At 42.3% G+C, this 23,085-nt stretch overlaps 1 protein-coding gene across 1 annotated transcript in view; it reads left to right on the top strand.

The window, feature by feature from the left end:
* Positions 1-18,370: 18,370 nt before the first annotated feature.
* TMEFF1 (transmembrane protein with EGF like and two follistatin like domains 1) overlaps positions 18,371-23,085 on the top strand; it is a 123,860-nt gene continuing 119,145 nt past the window's right edge. Inside the window, exon 1 of the mRNA XM_038173723.2 lies at positions 18,371-19,006. Coding sequence (XP_038029651.1) covers positions 18,742-19,006 — 265 coding nt within the window. The 5' untranslated portion in view covers positions 18,371-18,741. The remainder of the gene's footprint in view (positions 19,007-23,085) is intronic.

Below are 23,085 nucleotides of genomic sequence, written 5' to 3'. Positions count from 1 at the left end.
CCCAGGTTCCTTGCTGTATAACGCAATAGCTTGAGGCAAAAGAAACTAAACTACCAAAAGAAACATGAAAATACCCCATTTCATTGTAGTCTGATCCAAGTTCTTTCACAGCAATAGAAAATCATTCAAAAAATTAGGTGAAAATACATAAATATATGCTAATATTCAAGATTTGGAAGGACTTTCCTCTCAGTAATCACTACAGCCACATCTACACTAGCTAATGAATACCAGAGTAGAGGCTTGAGCACTGGCCTGAGATTATCTCTACTGCTTCTCATGTGCTGCTTGCATATTTTTGGTCTTTGCCAACCAGCTCTCCCCCAGGTAATGCTTGGACACTGAGGGACAGAAGTACAAGGGGACATTCCTCCTAAGTTGGTGCAGACAAAGCCACTTTATTTTGGGGGCTGGAGAGGAGAGGGAAGAGTCATCCGGAGACAAAGCATGCTGTGTCATTTGAGCCAAAGATAATCTTTGGCCCCAATTTAAAACATGCAGCCTGCAAGAATACCAGACTTATCAAGAAAAAATCTCTAAGAACATGTTAGCTTGTGCTAAGAGATAGCTGGAATACTGAAAAGTTTCTTCAAGAAATGAGCTTTATGCTGCAGTTGTCAATGTAACACAGACCGTGTAATGATTAATAGTGTCATTAGAGAAAAAAACATTGTGTTTTCTTGCTTGCCTACGTTAGATTTATTCTACTGCTACACTGTGCACTTAAGTTTCAGAGAAATTAGAGTTGTGTGAAACTACTGGCAAATGAGAGCTCAGCAACGCTCTCAGAATTTTCTCACCACTGTACAAAGCACCATCCCGTTGCCTCCAGAAAAGATTATTACATTTATTGTCATATTAACTGAAATGAAGTGCAAGACAAGGCACTTTTAAATCTTCATATACAATATCCTTGGGGAGGAAATATACCAAGGTCTGGCCTTACTTTTAAAGACAAAAGGAAGCTCAAAGAAGGGCTACAAGTCATAAAGTCATAGAAATAAATGTGCTGTTTAATTGACTTCTTCTTAGAAATTAGATTAATTTTTTTTTTTTCATATCCTAAATGAGACATTTAGTGTTAGATCTCAGACTGAAGTCTATATTACTACAGAAAACCATGGATTTGCATGTAAGTTAAGGTAAGAACAAACAAACAAACAAAACTGCAGCAAAATAAATAAAACAGTATTCTTTTTTATTACTAAAGAAAAGGATCTGATATTTCCTATTTGCCATTACCATATCCATAAATCTGAAATATTGGTGTTATTTTTCATACAACTGCAGTTAAGGAGGCTGAAAGGAACATCGCCTGCAGAAGAGGCAGTCCATTCTGGAACACACCTGAGGCCAGAACTCAATGTCTAACATAAGGATGTGTCCTTATATCACATCCACGTATCACGTGTCCTCAGTTTAAGACTTAAGCATCCACCCAGTGCAGTAGCTGATGTTCATTAGGTAATTCAGTCCCAGACAAAAAGACACTTCATTCCCAGATATAAAAATCTGCAAGATCCTCACTTCCACATATGGTATTTTCTTTCCTTCAGGAGATATGGGTATGTGAGACAAGGACGCTCAAAAACCTGCATTCTTACAGAGAGTCACTTCCTCCAGCTAATACAAAACATGGCATTCTCCTAAATATCACCAACCTTAGCATTTAGCCACCTAACTCTGGACTGTAGAATTTTATCCATTGGTCTGAAACATACATTTAAACCTTTTTAAAGTGCCTAAGCCCTTTCTATGTACACACACACACACACACAAAATCCCACATGCAAAGGTGTAGAACACCCTTTTACTTCAAAGTGCTATAAAAGGAAGGTGCTGTTCATCCTCTTTTATTCAAAACCTCAGAGAACACCACAAATTTTATAGTATGCAGAAGAGAGCTGGAAGGCCAGAGTCACGTTCCCTGCTCTAGCTGACAGCATGTAAGTCATTTCTCCACAAAGAGAACAATCTCTTAGGCCCGGTAGACATCTATGTATAGACTGTTCTATGCAATATGCATAAAACATAGTCTATGCAAAATAGACTGCTCTATGCAAAGTTAAACAGCAAGAAGGACAGATATATGGGAGCAAGAAAGTCCCATCCCAGAGCAATTCACAGCAGAGCAGCACAACTACACTGCATCAGATAGCAATTCCAGCTATCATGACAGATCCGCCTTGCTCCATTTTTGTCTGGAGTTGTGGGATCTGTTTTTTGAAAGCAATGTGTGTGGAGATCACTAGACTAATTTTGAGTTACTATTATGTCCAGCTGTCTAGTCCCCTACGTAGGTGTTTGATAACACCATCTGCTCTGATCCCAACTCTGAGGCTCTCATATCTCTTTCCAATCCCTCTGGCTATTGGAAGCCCCTCAGCTGTCCAACCTCCATAACCTATTTTCCAACTGTATGCAACCACTTCAACATTTCCAATCCTCAAGTACACTTTATTTCTCTCTACTGAATACCCCTGCCTTCTTAGCCTCCTCTTCCATTTTCCACATCCTCTGTCTTACCCTACCAACCCTAAACTCCTATTTCTTTATCCCTTCCACGTTCTTTCCATGTACCACCAACCCTGTCTTCTTCACCTCTCAAGCCTTCCGCCCCACTGACTCATGCAGAAGTGCTGGAGGCAGGATGGATGCAATTGCTACACAAGCTACAGCACTTAGGAAGGGAGATTACAAACTCAGAAATGACTTACTGAAGGACAAGAAATTATCAGGCAACAATAAGAAACTATCAAGCAACAACTGCTCAGTGACAATGACACATGTTCACACTATTACCTCACAGAAAACAGGAGGTGGTTTATCTCTTAGTGAAGTGTATCACATTTACTGTGGGGTGGGATTGTATCCCTGGGCAGTTACCATGATAAGATTTCTTTATGTGTGCACACAGCTTGCTTTGATGTCAAACCAAATTATCACGCATCACATGAGTGGTAAAATCAGGTACCACACTTGATCTTAGCACCCCACTTCCTCTCTTTTGACAATTACCAAGGATGGGGTTGAAAGGAGAAACTAGAGCAATTCACAGAAATGAAAACAATTTTCTGGTCCAACAGCCAGAAGAATGATGTGGATTACCACTAAGGAGTGACATGGAAAAGAAATAGCTTAACAGCGTGTGAAACAGTTTGCAGGATCGATCCAAATTACCAGTGTAGCTGTACACTAAATGTAACTCTGGTACTAATTACCATCTGAGCCTTGAGAAACTAGATTTTTGACATATGCAGCTGAAATGGCAGTCAGTAACAACTTACGCACCTATGTGATAAAATTTCCTGCATTTAATTTCTGAATTTCATAACTAAAAAGAAAAAAGAACAAAAAAAATGTTTATGAAAGTTCTCTTAAGAGTGAAATCCATTAGAGAACAATTCTTGCTAGCATTATATTCTGGCACCAACTATTGATGCTGATCACTTTTATTTCAACAATAGAAATTGGATATTTTTCATATTCTTCATTAGTTCTTGCCTGCTTAACAGGATTTCATTTAGGAAGTATGTGAAATGGCCCCTGTCACTGTTGAGCAACTGGCTACAAACAAAATTTAGCCTCAGATATCAATAATCGTTTTATACCTTTTGCTGCTTTTGGACTGCATTCTTGTTTAATAAGATGGACGGCATCTTAGTCTGTAAGCAGTAGCTGCACAATAATGTACTGCTTGAATATGGCTATGACTACTTTATTATCTTCCTGAATATGGAATACTTTTGCAGTGTTACGTCTCAGTTCACAGAAAGTACTATATATATCCATACTTTCAGAATAAATGGCTTGTTTTAGACAAGAGATTGTTTGTACAATGTCTTATGTGTCAGTCAGCAGAAAAATTCATAACTGTTTACCTGCACTGAAAGCAGAGATGATTGACATTCCATATATAGTGAAAAAGGCATACCAATCTGAGTAGAATTATACGCAAATATCAATTTCTGAAAGATGAGGATGGAAATAGCTATAGAAAATCTTACCTTATTTGACCTAAAGCCCTCAGAAGCCTATATAACTTTCTTAAAATATATGCATGAACTGACTGCAGATTTATTATAATTTTGAAAGTCACATAAGACACAAAATCCAGATGGTTTTGCTTTCTTTGATCTAAAGTGGTAAAACTGATGATGACTCATGCATAAGCACTGTAATTTTTCACACTCAGCATTGAAGATTCATAAGTATCCAACCAACATAAAAGTTGGATTTCCAGCATAGCTGCAACACTGTCAAGTACGGAGTAAGCAAACAAATGCAAACACATTTTGTGCACGTGGTAAACAAAATCAGAGTCTGAGTCTTAGGAGGCGTTGGAACCAGGGCAGCAACTGAAGGCTGCATGCTGCTTACTTGGGGAACCGTGAGATGTGGAAAAGCCACATGTAGTTCACAAAGAGAAGACAATCAGTGGCTTTCCTGGGGTCCTACTGATCAGTTGAGAAATAGGGGTGGGCTGGGTGTGCAGCTGGATGTTGGAGGTGCTTGGTGCTTGACAGCTTGCTTCCTCGTGCTGTTGAGCATTTACCGAGCAACCCCTGCTCCAGTTCAGCCAGCTGCCAGTCACATCCATGCAGTCCTGGCATACGAATTGCTCTTGAATTTTTCACAAAGTCACAAACAGCTTGTCAACCACAATTGAGAGCGTGTCATAGATGAATGGAAATAGCCTGCCTAAAGTTCATTTTGTCTGGAGAGTGACTGATCCCACCAAAAGCTTTGGCAAGCTTTTCTTCCCCTAGGTTTTCTAAGATTTTTTAAAATGTTTATTTAGCCTTTGTTAATACTGTCATCAATAGCAAACACTAAACCATTTGATTGAGCCTCAGTTGGTAAACTACAAAATATTATTTATTTCACAATGAAATACATCAGGTGCTCTGCAGCTATCAAATCTTGGATTATAGAGTACATGTATTTCCAGTCAATGCTCAAGGCACCAAGTTGGATGCTCAAGGCAACATCCAACTTCAACTCATTGAAGTCATGCTCCTTGTACTTTTCCCCCACTCCAGTGCGAGCTAGGGCCACAGTCCATCAGGATATACCTGCTCCAGCATGGGCTCTCCATGGGCTCCAGTTTCTTGGGGAAATAACGACCTGCACTGTCAATGGGGTCCTCCATGGGCTGCAGTCTGTGTATCTGCTCCACCATGGTGTCCTACAGAGGAACCTCTGCCCTGGTGCCTGCAGCACATTTTCCCCTTGTTCTTCTCTCAGGTTGGTGTCTTGTAGGGCTGTTTCTCACCCTTTTTCATGGCTGCCAGGCAGCATTTTCCTTTTTTTTTTTTTTTCCTCCACTGTGACATTGCGATCTTGGTTGTGTGGCCCAGCCATGCCCAGTGGTGGGGCCACAGGAGCTGGTTGGAGCCAGGTGGGGCAGCCTCGACCTCACCTCCTAGAGCAGCCCCACAGCACATGGGCACCTGCACCCACACACTGAAATTTCAAATGTTTTGGTCACGCTCTATTTTTACTCAGCAATTATAGTTCAGGTATCCAATGATTGATACGCAAACTTCAAAGTTATCTGAAGCTGATAAGCAAAATTCAAGATAAGTTATCTTTAAATAGGTGTTAAATAACATATGCAACACCTATATACAATTCTAGTTCAATTTAGAACTGCAGAGAAAAGTCACACCTCAAAAGCTTTGAGTGAAGCTGGTAGAAGATAAATGTTTACATTTATGTAATAGTTTTACACATGTTCGAAAAAAAGTCAATATGTGGGGAAAAAGATGGATTGCTCCATACATCAGCAGGGCTTTGTCATCCTATAGGTGTTTTGTCAAAACTAAGAATAGATTTTTTTTGTGTCTGTGTGGTACTGTACTACCTGAAAAATTAGGCAGAGAAAAACCTGGCTCAAATATGATACTGCCACCATGAAGGGAGAGCTGCTACACTATAATGGCTATTGAAGGCAGTGTTCTTCAGAAACCCTGAAAAGGCAAAACACCCCAAAAGTGGTAAAAACAAGCCATCAATTTTTGCCTGAAATGGTTTTCCATCATTTTTCAAGTGCTGAAATGAAAGACTGTGGTTCTCTGTCTCCCTCCTTTTGAAAAGTGTCAAGATAAGGTAAATAAAAGATAGATTCTAGCATCTGAGCCTAACAAGGGCAACTGAAAAAGTTAAAATGCAGAGAGAGGAACAATTAAGGACAGGAACCAGTAATCCAAGAAGACATTATGCAGGTAAATGGAAAAATATATTTTTATATTGTGTGTGTGGCTGTTTTGCTGTCATCAAGACCCTGTACAAGCAAATCTTTTGAGAACTTATCTACTAATGTTTCTGTAATCTACTTGTAAATAAAATACATAGGCTTTTTCATAATTAGAAGCAAAACTAATTCACTTTCTGTCAGGATTGAGTCTGCGTGACTTCTTTTAGGCCAGAGCTCAAGCTCAGAGATGTTGGAATAGTTGGTTCAAATTCATAGAAAGATTTGGCTACCGCTGCCAACTACTGGACACTTCCATCAACTGGGCTTTGATTTTAACAGAAACACGGTGATCAGGCCTAATAGAACATCTTTTTAGATGATAAATCAATAAGATTGTGCTACTCAATTCTAAATTATAAGATGGTTAATAAGGGTGTGTGGCTTAACAGTGCTTTGTAAACTCGCAGCAGTTTTCTGTCCCTTTCCTATTATTTCCTCAAAAATGAAGCAAAGCTCAGCAGCAATGCCATTTGCTTCCTGTGGGTTCATGCACTGTGTTACTAATAAATGCTCAATAAATGAAGCAAATGTTCAGACTGGTATCCTCGGTGATGTAACATTGCCTTGTAAGTACCAGTAGCTCTTCTCTTCAGTTCTCTTCTTTTCCTCCACAGCTCCTGGGCTCTTTGGTTCAACTAGGGAATAGCAGCAACACTCTGCTGCCATAGTTCTTTACCCAGCACTGCATTTTCATCATCTTCCTCTTGGAAGAACAGCTCCCCGTGGAGGAAAGCACAGCAAAGCTCCCTGGAGAGAAAGAATGCCTTTCAGACACAGAAAACACAGCCGTTTGCTCTTTTGAGTGCATCTATGTTATTGCTTCAGTTTGAATTGGGAGTGCAGTCCCGGAGTGCTTTTCCCAGTCATCCTTAATGACCATTCACATTACAGAGGGGTCCCTGAACACTGGAATTTGATTCCTTTTGAAGCTGCATAAGGGTAGGGTTTTTTGGCATTTTAAGGGTTTTTGCAAGTGTTTCAGATTGGACAAAACACATACATGGAAAATGCCAGGGCCTGGATGTTAGTAACTTGCCCTTTTCTGATTTTTATAAAGTCCGAAAAAAGGAACCTGGCTTTTTGTTTCAAGGCAACAGACTGTAAATCATGGAGAAACAACAGTTCTTTAAAAAACTGCTGCAAGACATTTTATAATGGAAAATTCTGGTTATCTTAAATACAGGTCTCACCACTTCTTCCCTTACCATGCAGAGTTTAAAAATAATACAACAGAGCTTGCTGATTCACTTCAAAAGAAATGCTGCTGTGCTGAAAGCATAATTGGAACATTACTACCCAGAATAAATTAATATACCAGAGTTAGGAACAATTGAAAGGTGGTGGGAAGATGCTGTAATAGAAGTTGCAATTCTCTTCTAGTTAGAACAGTCTTTGTCACAACTTTTATTTTAAATAGATGATAAATGAAACAGACTCTAAGCACTGGATTTTTCAGAAGAGTTCAGCAAGCCATCAACGTTTAGACATCAAAGTAGCTGGACAGGTTTTCCACCGAGCCCAGATCTGGAAACTTCAGGGCACCAGGCTCTTTGGAGAATGAAGGTCCACTGGGTTTCTGAGCTTTTGGAAGCGTTAATAAAATATTGCCAAACATAGTTCTAGCCTGAGGACTTAACTAAACTCCCAGATGTCATTCTCCTCTACATTTTCTTGTGCCTACTCTTCTATGATCAGCTTTTCTGAAGCAGTCTGTGTATTAGTATGCACAATGTATAGAGTGGTTGCCTATGCAGGCAGTAGTTAGTACCCAGAGCTGTCAAAGGCAGATCTGCCACTGCCTTTCTTAAAACCCTCTCTGGTTTGGATCTAGCTACGACATTGATGGGGGTAGCATGGTATCTCTAAATGTATCAGTTTATTTTCTAGATACTAGCCTTTTGCAGCTTACAAGTTAACAAATTTTTAAATACATCTTAGAGTCTACAAATAACAAGCATCTATTTTTATATCTTCATATTACCCTTCACTTAATTTCATATTAAATTTCCTTTGTCTAATTACATTTTTGTAATATAAGAAAGATTATCTATTCCCTAACAATGCTCTCTCTGTATCTCATTAGTCAGGTAGCTCAAATTGTTAATAAGACATTAGAAATAGCAACATTGTGCTATTGTAGTGCTCTATTTTATTTCTCTCCCCTAATGGAAAAATGCCTTTTCAACATTAGTAATTTATGCACATTTGTCTAGTCATAAAAATAAGAACTTTTGGAACCAAAATTAAAAATTAATTTATTAATAATTTATCTCAGTTCTAATCCTTTCTTGTGAAGATATCTTGCACATCATTCCTTCCATACAGCACAAATCAGTGAAAGCCTTTTCCTATTTCTCTCACAGTAATCTTTAGAACAATGGAAGCAAATCAATTGCGTTGTTTTCTTCTCAGGTATCCAAGTGCATATGATAGAATTAGATAAGACTGTTGGTTATGTATCGCAGGTATCTGTAAGCTGCTTTTCAACTCAGCTTCTAAATACTTAAGGGAAAAAGAGATTTTTTCAAGTAGGTTGTTATATCATCTTTTTGAGAAACATAATGCTAAGTCCACATTACTGTTTGTCAGGGTCAGATTCTGAAACTCGGAAAAATGTAGAAAAATAAAATAATGTAGAAAAGACCTGCCAGCAAGATAGCAATATTTTACAAGAGTGCTTATCACCAACAGGAATCAGTCAGCAAATAACCAAAATATACAGTAATGCATGCTCACGTGCACTTGCACTGTTCATCATCACTATGACTACAAAGTTCCTCACAGTTCAGTGTCTTTCATTTCAATCTTAAACTGAAATAAATCAGGGACGTGACAAATCCATTTATCTCCTGATTTGTCAGAACCGGCGGCTTCGGCAAGTGCCAGCTGCAGTGCTTCTTGCTGTGCCAGCCTTGCTGTGGCCAGCATCTCAGCAAAGCGGGGAGGTCTGTCAAGCCACCCATCAAGGAGCTTTCAAACTCTGCCTGACTCCAAAAATGAAGGCCTGTGTGGCAGATGAAGTTTCCTCTTCCTTTCTAGCCCACCATCTGCCTTGCAGAGGGGGTTTTAAGAAAGGCAGTGGAGGATCCAGCTTTGACACCTCTGAGTACTGCAGGTTCCCAGAAGGCAAATAGAAGTTGGGTTTTCATCCCACCTGGTGGTGCACAGTGAGAGGAAAGGAATACTGAATCCACCTCTGAGACACATGCATTGATTTGTTCTTTTTGGTTCTCTGGGTAGCAAGCCTATTCTCTTCACATTTGCAAGCGTTTGGAGCAGCACGGCCTCAACATATGGGTCTTATCCTGGAAGAGGATGTGCAGACTGGGATGAAAAAAAGGGAGGACATCCTGGTGGGGTGGGAGCCTCATGTATGAGGAGGCTATAAATGAGTGCATATGCACACTGGAGGTCAAATTAAAAGCACCTTGTTTCTTAGCATAAGAACAACTAAAGCATTTTCTCCTTGGTTACAGTGACCATACGTGGCTCTGAGCTCATCCCAGACGCAGCTATGCTGGAGGAACAGCATAAAGAGACTTGGACAGCCCTTCCACTACTTATTCCCAGGAACTGACTCTTGCTAAAAAAGACTGTGTGTATAGGGGAATGAAGGCACTTCTGTGCAAACTTTCAAGCATTAGCTTCCTTGCCCACAGCCGGTGCAAGCCAGATGCATATCTGGGGTACTGGAACCAATACATCTATCTGAAAAACATATTTTCCTGCACACTAAAATTTATTTCAAAGTAATGTATGTAAGTAATACAGATGTTGCACATTTAAAACACCACAAGAGAGATAAAAATAGAATTTAAAAAGTGTGATATAACCTCCAGCTCAATTTAAAGCATAATGCTGAATAAACAAAAACATTTCTCATCCCAATAATAGAGCCTATAAAGTGGATTACATCTTATCATCATTACTGCAGATTCATACAAGTGTTCTTTTAAAAATTAGTTATCTCAATGATACCGGTCACTAATCAATGAGAGATTAAAAATGCTCCATAAAATTTAACCTAACTAAAGCAATGATTTTCTCGCTTTCCCTCAGTCTTCACATGAAAGTTCATTTTGTGCAGAATTGAAATTCATAACGCAGTCCAGAAGCAGTTCTCTTTCCTTCAGTAGCAATCCCATTGTCAGTCTCCACATGACATTCAAAATCACGTTGTGCTATTCCAGAAAGAATATAAATATCCAGAGCTGTGTCAACAATAAGTCCACTACATATTATGCTACTAGCTAGGCATAGAAAGCGCTTTGGTAGAATATGTTGTTTTAGCACAATCTGCAGTTTTTGAGACTCTGATGCAAATCCATTTCTCCCTTTGTAAAAGCAAGGAGCAAAGCAAGTTCAGGGTCTTGTGAAGAAATACCAATTTCATCCTCACAAGCATCAACAGCATCCATGACCTGATGAAGAACAAAGGGATTAATGATACTCTGAAAATTAACTATGACTTATGTTGGTATCCACAAAATCGGGTCTCTCAGGGACAGGAGAAATAATACAATTAAAATAACATTTAATTGCATCTCTTAGGACTGCACAATAATCATATAGTATCTGCATTTCCCACTATGTGAGATGTAGTGCATCTCACTTAACAGTTTTAGTCAGTGCTTTTATATTGATTGATATGTATCAGCCAATTTAGCCTGTTCTCCACTTAAAAGCAATTAGTGCCACTTCCCAACACAAAACCCATATTCCAGGGCAGGGAGAAGTACTTTGAACCTTGCAACTTTAGAAGCATTTGTGATACAGGGGAAAGTTCCAAATGGGAAAATTGCCTGTAATTGATACTATCCTCCAAAACTCACTGAATCTGCATCCTACTGCTGCCTGTATTATCTACAAAGGAACCCTGACTATTAAATATAGAGGGTGCTGCTTCAAGAGCATACGCAAACGCTGCAGGTTTAATGTGTTTCCATCAGCCATATGCCTCTGAAAAGGAGGATGTGGGCCCCCCCACTCCAGGCAAGTGTTTGAGATATTGTGAAATGTTAGGAGGCAACGGGGGCCCCCAAGACTCAAAGCCTGTTCCCACACAGGGTGGCAGAGCAGGCAGAAGGAGGAGGAAAGCCCTGCAGCCTGCTAGTGGCCAGGGAAGCCTGGTTTGTAGAGCCCCACCACCAAAACCTGGCCCCACTGCCTGGGGAGTATCCTGCAAAAGGAGCTCAATCTTTAAGCAGAACATACTTTTAATCTGTCAGAAGCAGGTGATCTTTGAGGAAATTTGGGCAATATATCTTTCTAGTGGAAAAGAAGTAAAATTTCTCGAGGGGGAACTGGGGCAGGAGGCATGGTTGCATGCAATCAAATCATGTGATTGCAGCAAGTCAAGAGATCGGTGCTACCTGCAAAAAGCTATATTCATCTCCTATCTGGCCAAGCAGAAATTTCACCATTGATATTAAGGGACTACTTATTAAATCACTTTGTCAAAAAGATTGAAGCTGAATTCAGACCTTTATTACCATCGCATAATCAAATGGTAGGAAATGCTTGGTTCAGCTAGCTTTTATTATTATTATTAATTTATTTTATTTTTTTTTGAACAGGCAGGCCATTGTTAAATCTTCCTAATTCACTACAACACCTCCATTAGGCATCTGCCAAAAGCACCGTATTTCCAGGTGTGCCCTCACCAGCTGCCTCTCGTCAGATGGCACGATGTTTCCCCCCACGGGCCTTGTTTTTATCTTGAAAACTTCCAGCAGACAGACAGAAATGCATGGAGCAGGAGAAACAATGCTCTGACCAGTTTAAGTCCCTAATAGTCTCATATTTCTGGATACAAATGTAATCATATTAGACAAGTTCCTATGGAAATTTATTCATTTGCCTTTATTATCCACCAAAGGAGATTTCACGAGGTTCTGGAAATCCAATAAACCTCCATTTATAAGTCATGGCTTGCAAATACTTAGTGATGTGCTCCACTGGAAAAAGCATATTACTATGTTAATGGACACACACTGGGTTTCCACGAGATTTGGAAGTTCTTTCTGAGTTTTTGTGGAGAAACAAGATAAGAGTATGTTATCATTTAAGAATGTCATTATTCCAGACCCTAATCTCTCATTAACCTGAGAATGTATTAAGTCAGAGTTGGCAACTTGCCTAATTCTTATTTTATATGCTGCAATCACTGGGCATGTTAAAAAAATACACAACTTTTCTGTTTCTCGTTGTCCTTGGCAGTTATTTTTTTTTTCTAAGTGTATAGTTTCATATTAACATAAAGATAATGTAATTGCTTTTTGTGCTTATAAGCATTACGTATAATGTGGAGCAAGAACAATGTAATCTGTCTCTTTTGTGTAAAACATCATTAAAATAGCTAGGAAAATGAAGGTTGGACAGTTTGGTGATAATACAAGCATAAGAAATATAGCCATTGATACGAACGCATCTGGCTATGCTTGAGAAGGCTAGCTAGCTGGATAATGATAGAAATCAACTTGCAGCACCACGGAAATAGTTAATAAACTTTGAAAAGTTATGCAAAACTAGAGTGCAAGAAGAGCAGAAGGCCGGAGAAAATTAGGCTGGGAAATGTAATGCAATATAGCAATAAAGAAAAGCTTATGCAATTCTGAATTACGCACTGTCACAGCACAGGGAGGTAATATTCCCTTTCTGTATGTCTTTAGTGGGCTGACAAGCAGTGTGCTGCATTCACTTGTGTGCTTCTGTAACAAAAATTAAAACAAAATAAAATTGAAATTACAGAGCCCCTTGACAAAAATGTTTGAGAATATTTTACTATATAATGTACTACTAAAACCAGTCAGTGGGGACAATTAAATGCGGCATAAAGCATGTCATTCTTTAATCTGCTTTTATGTTTTGATTAAGAGTTGCAGATAGCAATGTGAAGGGTATTCTCAAAGCAAGGGGCATAATTGGCAAGATCCCTAGAAGTCATTAACTGAAGATTATACTTAAACTAAATACCCATCTGATTCAGAAGACAGAAATCTGTTGGGGCCATACAGCTCAGGTTCGGTGAATATATTTTTGCCTTTGAGGATGCCAAAAGCTAAAAGAAGAATTTAAAATCTGCTTTCTTTTATGGAGCTAGTGAAAGAACTGCAGAACTGAATAATGTGTGACCTTCCTGGTACCCCTTGGAGCACACAGGTTACTACGCTGAGAATTAGCTGCAGTCTAGATATAATTCACTGGTGTCCAGTGTTAACAAAGAATTGAAACAGTCCAATCAATAAGAGACAAAAATATTTGTCAACATCTGGAAATCCCTTCTACTGATCAGCCGTTAGAGGCTGGCAGTATTTCTTAGTAAGAGAAAGATGTCAACAAATGAGAAGAAACTGAGAAAATGGTAACAAAATGATTAATGTGCTGAAGAATTGATTAAGGAGGAAAGATTAAAAGACCTGAATATGTGAAGTCACTAAATGACAGCTCATATTTTATTACAGAAACCAAAGAAGGAGAAAAAAAGTGTTTGGAATAAATTAGTAAGAACCAAGAATGCATAAGCAATGGCAATGCAAGATGGACAAATCTAACAGGTGAACATATTTGTGCCCTGAGAACTTTTTGCAGTTTCCACCACTGTTCCTGCCACCACTCAGAATAAAAGTCAAGACAGGTTTTAGTGTTGGGAGGAACCAAAATTTAAAAGCAAGGAGGAAGCATGCATTTGAAACTGTGTTTTAAAAGAGAAGTGTTTTGCTCTGAAATGGCTACAAAATCATTTGTTTCCCATGTGTCCTATCACTGAAATACAAACAAACAAACCTTTCATGACTCCATTTTCTCAGTTCCAAAATGGACTCAGTGATATTTCTTGATTCCTGTGGATGTTGTGACACCAAATTTAAGAACATGTGTGGTCCAACAAACTTGTGTGGGGACAAGGATTTATTATATTAGTGGGGAGATGAGCTAAGATTATCAAGACATGAGGATAAGTGTATCTCTATCCTGGTTCTTAAAAATCATCTTGTTGAGCCAAATGTTTTTTTGGTCAAGTCCTTCAGCTGAAGAAAGATTTTCTGGGAAAGGAATGGCAAAACAACTGCAAGAAGAGAAACAGATATGGCACCACAGTGAATGGAACAGTGAAAAGCAGAAAATCAGGGAAGAAAGATGTAGGTAAACATTTGAAAAACTGCCCTGAGTATGTTGCTGCCTCAAAAAGTCATTGGGGCAGCTTTGAGAGTTGGGAAAGGACTTTAGGGTGCTGTGGGAGCCACAAAGTGGCTGCTGTCCCGCTGCCAGTGTTGCTTGTCCTAGAGCCGTGATCAGTTTATGAGGGTGGCTTTGCGAGGTGTTGAATTGCTTCATCAAGCTTCTGCACCGAGAGTTGGACATGCCCTAAATCTTGGGCCACGCACTGGGGAGCTGAAGTGTGTGGGAATAACACAGAAGAAAGTCTGCTGTGCTGAAAAATAATTTTAATGTGAATCAATTAAATACGAAATTTAATAGCTAATTAACTACATATGGAACTAAATGACATAACCATTACCACCTGGTCCTTTACTGACTGTTTTGATTGTGCACTCATTTTATATTATCAGAATACAGTGGGATCGTATTCTGAAGATCCTTATTTGTATTTTTCAAGTTGTAAATGATGAAGGTGGCAGATTTCAGTGTCAGATGAGATTTGGGGCAGTGAGGAGAAGCAGAAAAAAATGGGGACAGAGAAATGAGTTCAACTATTAGACAAACTGAGTATTTTTGATGAAAAGAACAAAAATGAAATAGTTTGTAGGAGAGGTTCTAAGGCTTTTGTTGAGGCTGACTTTAGATTTGGTTGGACAGCAAGATCTTTGGTTCAGAACCAGAGGCAAGGGACAGAAATTGAAACACAGAAGGTGCAGACTGAACATCAGGAAACACTTATTCCCTGTGTTGGTGACAGAGCACTGGCACAGGCTGCCCAGAGAGGCTGTGGGGTCTCCTCCTTGGAGATCTCCAAAAGCCACCTGGACTTAGCCCTGGGCAGCCTGCTCTGGGTGTCCCTGCTGGAGCAGTGCTGGGACCAGGCGGCCTCCAGAGGGCCCTGCCAGCCTCAGCCGTGCTGAGACTGCTGTGAACACTGTTCCAGTTTGCACTCTGTTAACATTTTTGATGTCTTCTCTAGGGAAAAAAAAAAAAAAAAAGATATTTCTAACGCCTCGTGCATATGGGTACATGGGGCTCCAGACAACCGTTTAATGATTTCACTAAATTAGAGATCTCTGTTCTCCGTTTTGTAATCTAAGATGAAATAAAACAGTGCTTTCACAATTAAATATATATATATATATATATATATATATTTATTTTTTTTTTTCCAGATCTCTGGCAAATGAAATCTCCCTTGCCAGTCTGGCAGCTTCTCCCTGCTCTTGCATATTCCCTGGTTCCCTTTGGTTGCGCATCTTCCTTCTTACAATTACTGGAGGAAAATAAGGGAGAGCAGAAATGGTATGTGCACCAGCAGCAGGCTGAAAAACTGCTGTTTGTGTTCAAGAGCTTGCAGAGGATGACAATTTTAGACAATCTGTGGAGCTTCCTACTTTCACAGTTGGAGGTGAGCAGAAGTGAAATTACTGTATAATTGCAATAAAGTCGTATTCACTTGCCAAAGATGGAAGGTACCAAATGTGACAGGATTTAGCATGATCTCAAAGAGATAGATATCAGATCTGTCACTTCTTCAGTGTGGCATTGCCTCAGCCTGTAACAATTTGTATTGCAGGAGCAGCTTGTTCAAACTCTTCTAGAGTTCTTTTGCTTCTTTGGCTGGCAGGAAAGTGTTTCTCTTTTTTTTTTTCTTTTCTTTTTTTTTTTTTTTTTTAATATATATCAGAGAACAGGATAAGAATGAGTACCCAGCTGGCACAGTGTGAATTTGCCAATCAAGCATGACTGTATCACTCACTTAAGACTAGCTAGAGGTGCCTGCAGACAGATAGCACAACTCAGACACTGAGACGTGGCTTTTCTAGCTTAAAAAAAAAAAAAAAAAAAAAAAAAAAAAGAAAAAAGAAAAAGAAAAAGCGTGTCTTTTATTCCAGGAGCCAGGAAAAAAAAAAATAAATAAATAAATAAAAAATAAAAGCAACCCCAAACCCCATTAGATTTACTTACAATCTATCTGGACTTGCTAAAAGCTTTCATGTGATGCCACATAGGGATTGCCTAGTTAAGCTGAAAGAACTAGGGAACTGAAACGATGCTGCAAATTCAGTTGGGAACTCGCTGCAAATGACTGCCCTGGAAGGGAACATGTAAAGTGGGAGAAGTTAGTCCTGCTGTTTCTTAAAGTTTGTTCTGGGACCCATAGTTTATATGTGCATGTGTTTTCTTTAGCGTGAAAGCTGGTGCGCTCTGGTCACAAAGAGCTGGGCAGGACTGTCAATACAAAGGAGGTTCAGAACATCTTACAGAGATGACTACATAATCTTGAGAACTGGAATAACAGAAATGAGACGAAATTCAATAATGGAAAAGATAAGGTCATGCACTTAGACATTTATAAAAAGCATTTTTATTATGGACTGTAAATGACAGACAAAGAGAAGGAGTTGCCTGTATTAGTCACTCACAGTGTGACCCCAAACCATCAGTGTGATCTGGTCGTATAAAAAGCAAATTGCCTGTATGAAAAATGGTTATCTGGGGAGAGACTTCATCCACTGCAAAGACCGGCAATACTTTGTGAAAAGATTTTACATGTTTCATGTCAGCTGTGGGGAAGAAAGCTGAATTCAAGCTGTATCGAGCTGTCTGAGTTACAGGGGGAGACTAAGGAGCTTGCTGGTAGGCTTGGCAAGTTGAGAGTGGCTGTGGTTGCTGCCTGTACCCCTTTTACAGGTATAAGGCAAGGGACAGAGAAATGCCCAAACTGCAGCACCGTATGGCACAAGGACACGTGGTTATGAACTGGTCTCGAATGTGTTCAGGCTGGGTGCTAGGAGGAGCTTTCTAACTCCTTGGGGGCAGTTTTGGTGCAGCCCTCCAGCAAGAAGTGCAGTAAAATATTGTGTGTAAGGCAAGATGGATCCAGTTTTGTCTATGGAAAGGGCTATTTGGGGCATTTGCTCCAACCATAGCAAGGTACTAGCTTCACAACACAAGACTAGTGCCGGCCCCATGGCCTGATAATCCAAACATTTTACCTTCCCAGTAGACTAGATGCAATATAGTACACCCAGGCAGTCGAGGGAGAGCAGAGCAAGGCTTTGTGCAAGTGAATGCACCTTACCTTGCTGAGGAGTGGAGGTCTTCTGACATCTGGCACCACAACTCGCAAAAGGAGCAAGTAATTACAGAGAAACATTTACATGGCAGAGGCAGCCTGTGCTGAACTTCAGAGGCTGGAAGAAAAGTACTCTTTCAGTCTTGGTGATACAGGGCTTGCCTCCCCATCACCGTATTTGAAGGGACAACAACTGTGCCTGACCTGTCTGCCTACCCACAGCTTGCTGCTGGATTTATGGCCTTATTCCCGACTGCTCCTGTTACCAGACTGCTCTCAGGGCTCATCGCTCAGGAGCTGTACCTTAGGGCAGGAAGGTGGCACAGGCTGAGGACACGGGCAACCCTTGTTCCCCAAAAAGTGAGCAGTTTGCACTGTGGATGGAAAAACTTGCACAAAATGGAAGTGACAATGGGAAAACGAATCTCGCTCAATGTCCAGCTACCTCCTATGCTTTCCCTTCGTAAAACTGGTGACAGCGATGCCAGACCTGACCAAACTTTTGACCCACAGCAGGATGCCGAGGGGCTGCGCTCGGGATCCCTGTTGGTCCTCGGAGGGGGCTGCGGGTGGGTGGCTGGGAAGCCCCCGGCCGACAAAAGCGCCGGCTAGCCAAAGCCCCTGCCCTGCCGGCGAGCTCATTTCCTCGGATGCTCCCGGGTTTGTGCAAACGCTCCCCGGGCGTGCTGGGCTCCCGCACGCCCAAAACCCAGCCCCAGCTCCTGCGGCTCCCCCGGGAGCGGCGGCGGTGCGGTCGCCTTCCCCCTCGCCCCGCGGCCCATCGGGGGGCACGGAGCCGCCGGCGGGTGCCGGGGGAGGGGGCTGCCGTCACGTGTGCTCCTTCCTCCCCCTCCTCCTCCTCCTCCTCCTCCTCCTCCCTCTCCGCGGCGGCGGCAGCAGCCGGCAGGGCTCCGCTCCCTTTGTTGCAGCCGGAGGAGCAGCACAAAGGAGCGCGGCCGGGGCACGGCGCGGAGGCGGAGGAGGAGGAGGAGGAGGAGGAAGAGGAGGAAGAGGAGGAGGAGGCAGCAGCAGCAGCAGCAGAGGCGGGGAGGGGGGAGCTCCCTGCTCCCTGCGCCCCTCCCGGGCCAGCCCTGCCGGCTGCCGGCGGCGGCGGGGAGCTGGGGGGGAGCCGGCGGCGGCTGAGGCTCCGTGCGGCCGCCTCGGCGGGGATGCTGAAGGGGTGCCGGGGGCCGGCGGAGAAAGGACGGAGCCGCCCGGGCGGCGCCGCGGGCTCCGCTTGATGCTGCGGGCCTGCCGCCGCCATCCCGCTGCTCCCCGGCCGCCCCTCGCCATGGTGGCGAGCAGCCCGGCCGCCGCCCGGCCGCGACCCCCGCCCAGAGGGGGACCCCCGGGGAGAGGGAGAGGGGGGCCCCCCCTGGCGCTGTGCTACACCTCGGCCCTGCTGCTGCTCGCCCTCTCGGCGCTGCCCGCCGGCCGCGCATCCCACCCCCTGCCCGCCGCCGAGTGCCAGGGCGGCGGCAAGGGGAAAGGCATCAACTGCTCAGGTAAAGCCCACGCGGGGACGTGGGGAGGGGGGCACACAAAGCCGCCCCCCCCCCGGCACCAGCCCCGCGGGTGGTGGCGAGAGGGGGACCGGCGGGAGGCAGCCCGGGGGGCGGCGACCCCATCCCCGTGCACACGGCTGGTGGGGCACCCATCCTGCCCTGCCCTTCGTGCTGGGCGAGGCTCAGACACGGGAAAACCCGGGGGGTGCCCCGCTTTGGGTCCCCCCCAGCGGTAGGGGGGTGTTTGATGTGCGTGTGGGAGAGGGTTACAGGGGTGTTTGGGGCTGGGCTCGGTGTAGGGGAGCTGGGCTGGCGCGGCGGCAGCGCATCTTCAGGGATACGGGCTTTGTAAAGTCAGCCGAAGTCAAGGCGTACACCGTAAAGTTTACGTTTTGTTGCAAACACCCCTTTTCCTCCTCCAAACCGGCAAGGCGAATCCGTTTTTCCCCGAAAAAAAATAAAAATAAAATAAAATAAAATAAAATAAATCCCGGTGCTCGCCTCCCCGCCGCTCTTTAATAAAACAATGGGCTGCGCACCCGGCGGGAGGGCGGCGGGGCAGGCAGCTCTTCAGCCGTGCCTTCTCCAAGGTGATGAACATCCCCGGTCCCCGCTCCCAGCCCCGCTCCCATTGTCTGAAGCTGGGTGCGGAGGCAGCCGCCGCTCCGAGAGGTTCCCGGAGCCGGCCGGGAGGGGCTCTGAAAGTGCCCGGCAGCTCTCGGGGAAAGGGGGAGCAGCAGAGGGACCTTCCCCCTACCCCGGTCACATTTTATAATAGGGATAATATCATACTAGTACTAATATAATATTCGCAGAGCAGCGTGCATCATCGCAAAATGGTTTTGCAATACAAAAATCGCACTGCTGGTCACTCTCCATAAGCTTATTTGTTCTTAATTTACCCAGGTTTGTCACCCACTGTATTAGTGTGTGATGCCACGGTGCTGCTGTTTTGCCTGAGTTTTTTATTGTTTGTACAAATACCACTTTTTATTATTATTTTTAAGAGAGTTTAATAGGTTAACGTGCCACTGGCATTAGAGGCTTACCCATCAGAGACATGTGGGTCATTAGAGCAGAGCATGTGCATAAATCAGGGAGATTAAACATGGAAGGCTGATGAAATATACGAGGAAGTTTCTAAGACAATGTGGAACGCACGGATGCCGCTATTTAGAAACCATTACTGAAAGAGGGCTTTCCAACCTGGGATTGGAAAACCGTGTGCTGTATCAAAGACAGTCAGAATGGCACAGTCAAGTGGAAAAAAGGCAGAAGCAAGTGTACATGCTGTATGCATATGTACGGCAGGCACTAATTTTAGTGTAACTACAAAAATGGGGAAGAGAAATTGCATTTAAAAATACAGCAGTCAGATCCTGCCGCGTGGTAACTGCCTCATGCACAAACGCAGTGTTTCGGTTCTCAACATTAATTTTAAAGGGACTAATATCAACACATAATATCTGGGACAGATTTTCCCCTCACTTGCCTCTGGATGGCTTCATTAACTTTTACTGGATAAGTTACTCCCCGCAAAGATGACTTTCCTGTATTTACACGTGGGGCCAGACATTGACATTAGCACCTTTCTCAGTGGAGTGCTATCACATGGCTTGCTATTTATGCAGAAAGTTATCCTTACAAACTTCGTCACTACCTTTTCTTCAAAAATTTAGACTCTCTAAATTAGTGTCCATACCCAGAGAAGAACAATTCGTACCTTGCCCGTTATTTTGTTGTTTTAGGCTGTATCAGGTTGGCCGACTGCCCTGGAACAGTTTCTTAAACTTTTTGGGACGACTCCTGAGGCTGTAACATTTTATAATCACTTGATTATGTAGCTACCCTTATTTATTGTTAAATTTTTAGGAAATGTAAAACTCCTCTACTTAATTCCTCCAGAGTATACTGATAAAGAAAGAGTTTGCTGTAACAAAAGAACATCGCGAGGTGGACAACACAGGCAGATGACATGAAAATCAAGACAGCTTTTTCAGCCTTGGGTCTTCCCCTTCTGCACAGGCAGTGCAGTTTAGTCTTTTGTTGAATTATTGTATAATTGCATCATCGCTGGCCAAGGGAAGATCATATAATCGAGTGATTAGAGCAGGAAGCAGAGAATAAAGACATAGCTGAAGTTAATTGATGATGTGGACTTGTATGCATTTGTTTGTCTGTCGATCCCTACTTTGCTAAGCTAGGAAAACTGAAATAGCTCCGTTTTACCTAGTATGTGGTAAAAACCAGAAGTTGGTATTTTTTTCCGGAAAAGAGAATAGCCAACAAATTTTAAGGTTTATGTTTTAGAAGTGTTACCTTATTTCCAGCTTTACCTGAGGTCATCTTTTGTAGCACTCCTGCTACTCGCTGACTGTCTATAAGTAGGATGGAGTGATATTGTGATACTTGCTCCCCCTCTCGGGTTATGAGCCAGCCTTGTCCTTAATAAAGAACTCTAGTGAACTGCAGGAGGATGTTAAAGCATCCCGAGTGTGAAGGTAAGTTCAAAAGGTGGTTAGTTCATGAGCTGCACAGGGGAATTTCCACATTACATGTGGGAATGTTGAGTTTTAGTCTGGCTGAATCTCCCATGTGAGACACCCTCCGATCGTGTGGCAGCCACAGAGGCTGCAATTTATCATAACTGCCCAAACGTGGAGAATTTCAGTGAGGGGTATGCAGGCTTGACAGGGCTTTTTTTCAGTGCATTGGCTTGGATCTGGGCACCCGGTGTTAATTAGCAGTGATATGTTTCTGTTGGTAAGCATTTCAGCTTGTTCCTCCTTCACGTGATCATGTATGCTTGTTTGGGATGATTTCACACGCCTCCTAGGAGTCTCATGGGCCATATGCTGCCCCCGGTTTCTTAAAGTCTCTTTGAGCAACGTGGGTGAAGATAATTTTATCTTAATTTTATCTTAGCTTATTGAGAACTGAATGAGGTCAAGGAAAAAATAAGGACACTTACTCTTTCATTGAATTCCTCTTCTGAGGAACATGAATGACTTTCTTTTGCACAACCATAACATCTCTGTAATAGCTCATAGATGGAAGCAGATAGAAATTGCAGATTAGAGAGAGGGAAGGGAATGGGTAGACAAAGGAAAGTATCCATCCTGTGAATATGATGGCTGAGAATATGATGTGCTGTTTATTGAGCATAGAAGTATAAGCTGTCAAATAAGCTTGTAAATTTTTGGACAGGACAGCAGAGAAAGCTATATAGGAGCCATCCTTTACCATACATACGTTACCTTATCTTTCAATGTACTTTAGAGAAATGGCTTCTGCCCTGAGGCAGTTCACAGAGTAAATTAGACAGAGAATGTGAAAATAGTAGAAAAAAGAGAGGTGAAGCAGCGAACATGTTGAGCCAGCAGAAGTACGGCAAGCACCAGCAAAACTTGTGTGTTTTGATATTTTAAAATACAGTAGGATGAGAAAGGAGGGGTTGAAATCAGCAGTGGAATTGAATCATCTTAAGGCTGGGCAACAAAAAGGGGGTTCTGAGAAGGGATGGAAGTGGAAGTTATTGACTGGTACATCAGAAGAAGGGAGTAAGGAAACGCCATGAGAAAAGATACAAAGCTGAGAAAGGGAGCAAGTCACAAAGGATGGCAAGAATTAGCCATGTTGTATGTTCTTATTTTCAAAGCATATTTGTGTGTGAACAGAGCTTTAGAGAAAGGAGAAGAGCAACAGGAGATGGCAGATTTCAATGCAGATAAGGCAGGAACATCCAGGAACATGATCATAATCCTGAGCAGTATAACAACAGAAGAGAAAAAAATCACACTAGCTGTTGATTTCTGCACGCCCTCAAAGAGGGAACACTGCATTTAAAGTATGGCTTCTGTCATCTGATCTCCAGACCCCATAGCTGGAATCCCCAAGCTTACTATTTCTATGTTAGCAGAAGAGGCACAGCATAGACATTTCAAGAAAAAAAAAAATATATATATATATATATATGTTCAAGACTTGTCTGTGTACTACTTTGATGTGGTGTCTATAATATATTCATACATCTGCTTTAATTAAGGACCAGCAATGAAGAATATGTCATCTACAGTTTG

Source organism: Anas platyrhynchos, chromosome 2, assembly GCF_047663525.1.
Source record: "Anas platyrhynchos isolate ZD024472 breed Pekin duck chromosome 2, IASCAAS_PekinDuck_T2T, whole genome shotgun sequence".
Taxonomy (NCBI): Eukaryota; Metazoa; Chordata; class Aves; order Anseriformes; family Anatidae; genus Anas; species Anas platyrhynchos.
Note: the sequence above shows the minus strand (reverse complement) of the source record. Positions and strands in the feature narration are given on the sequence as shown.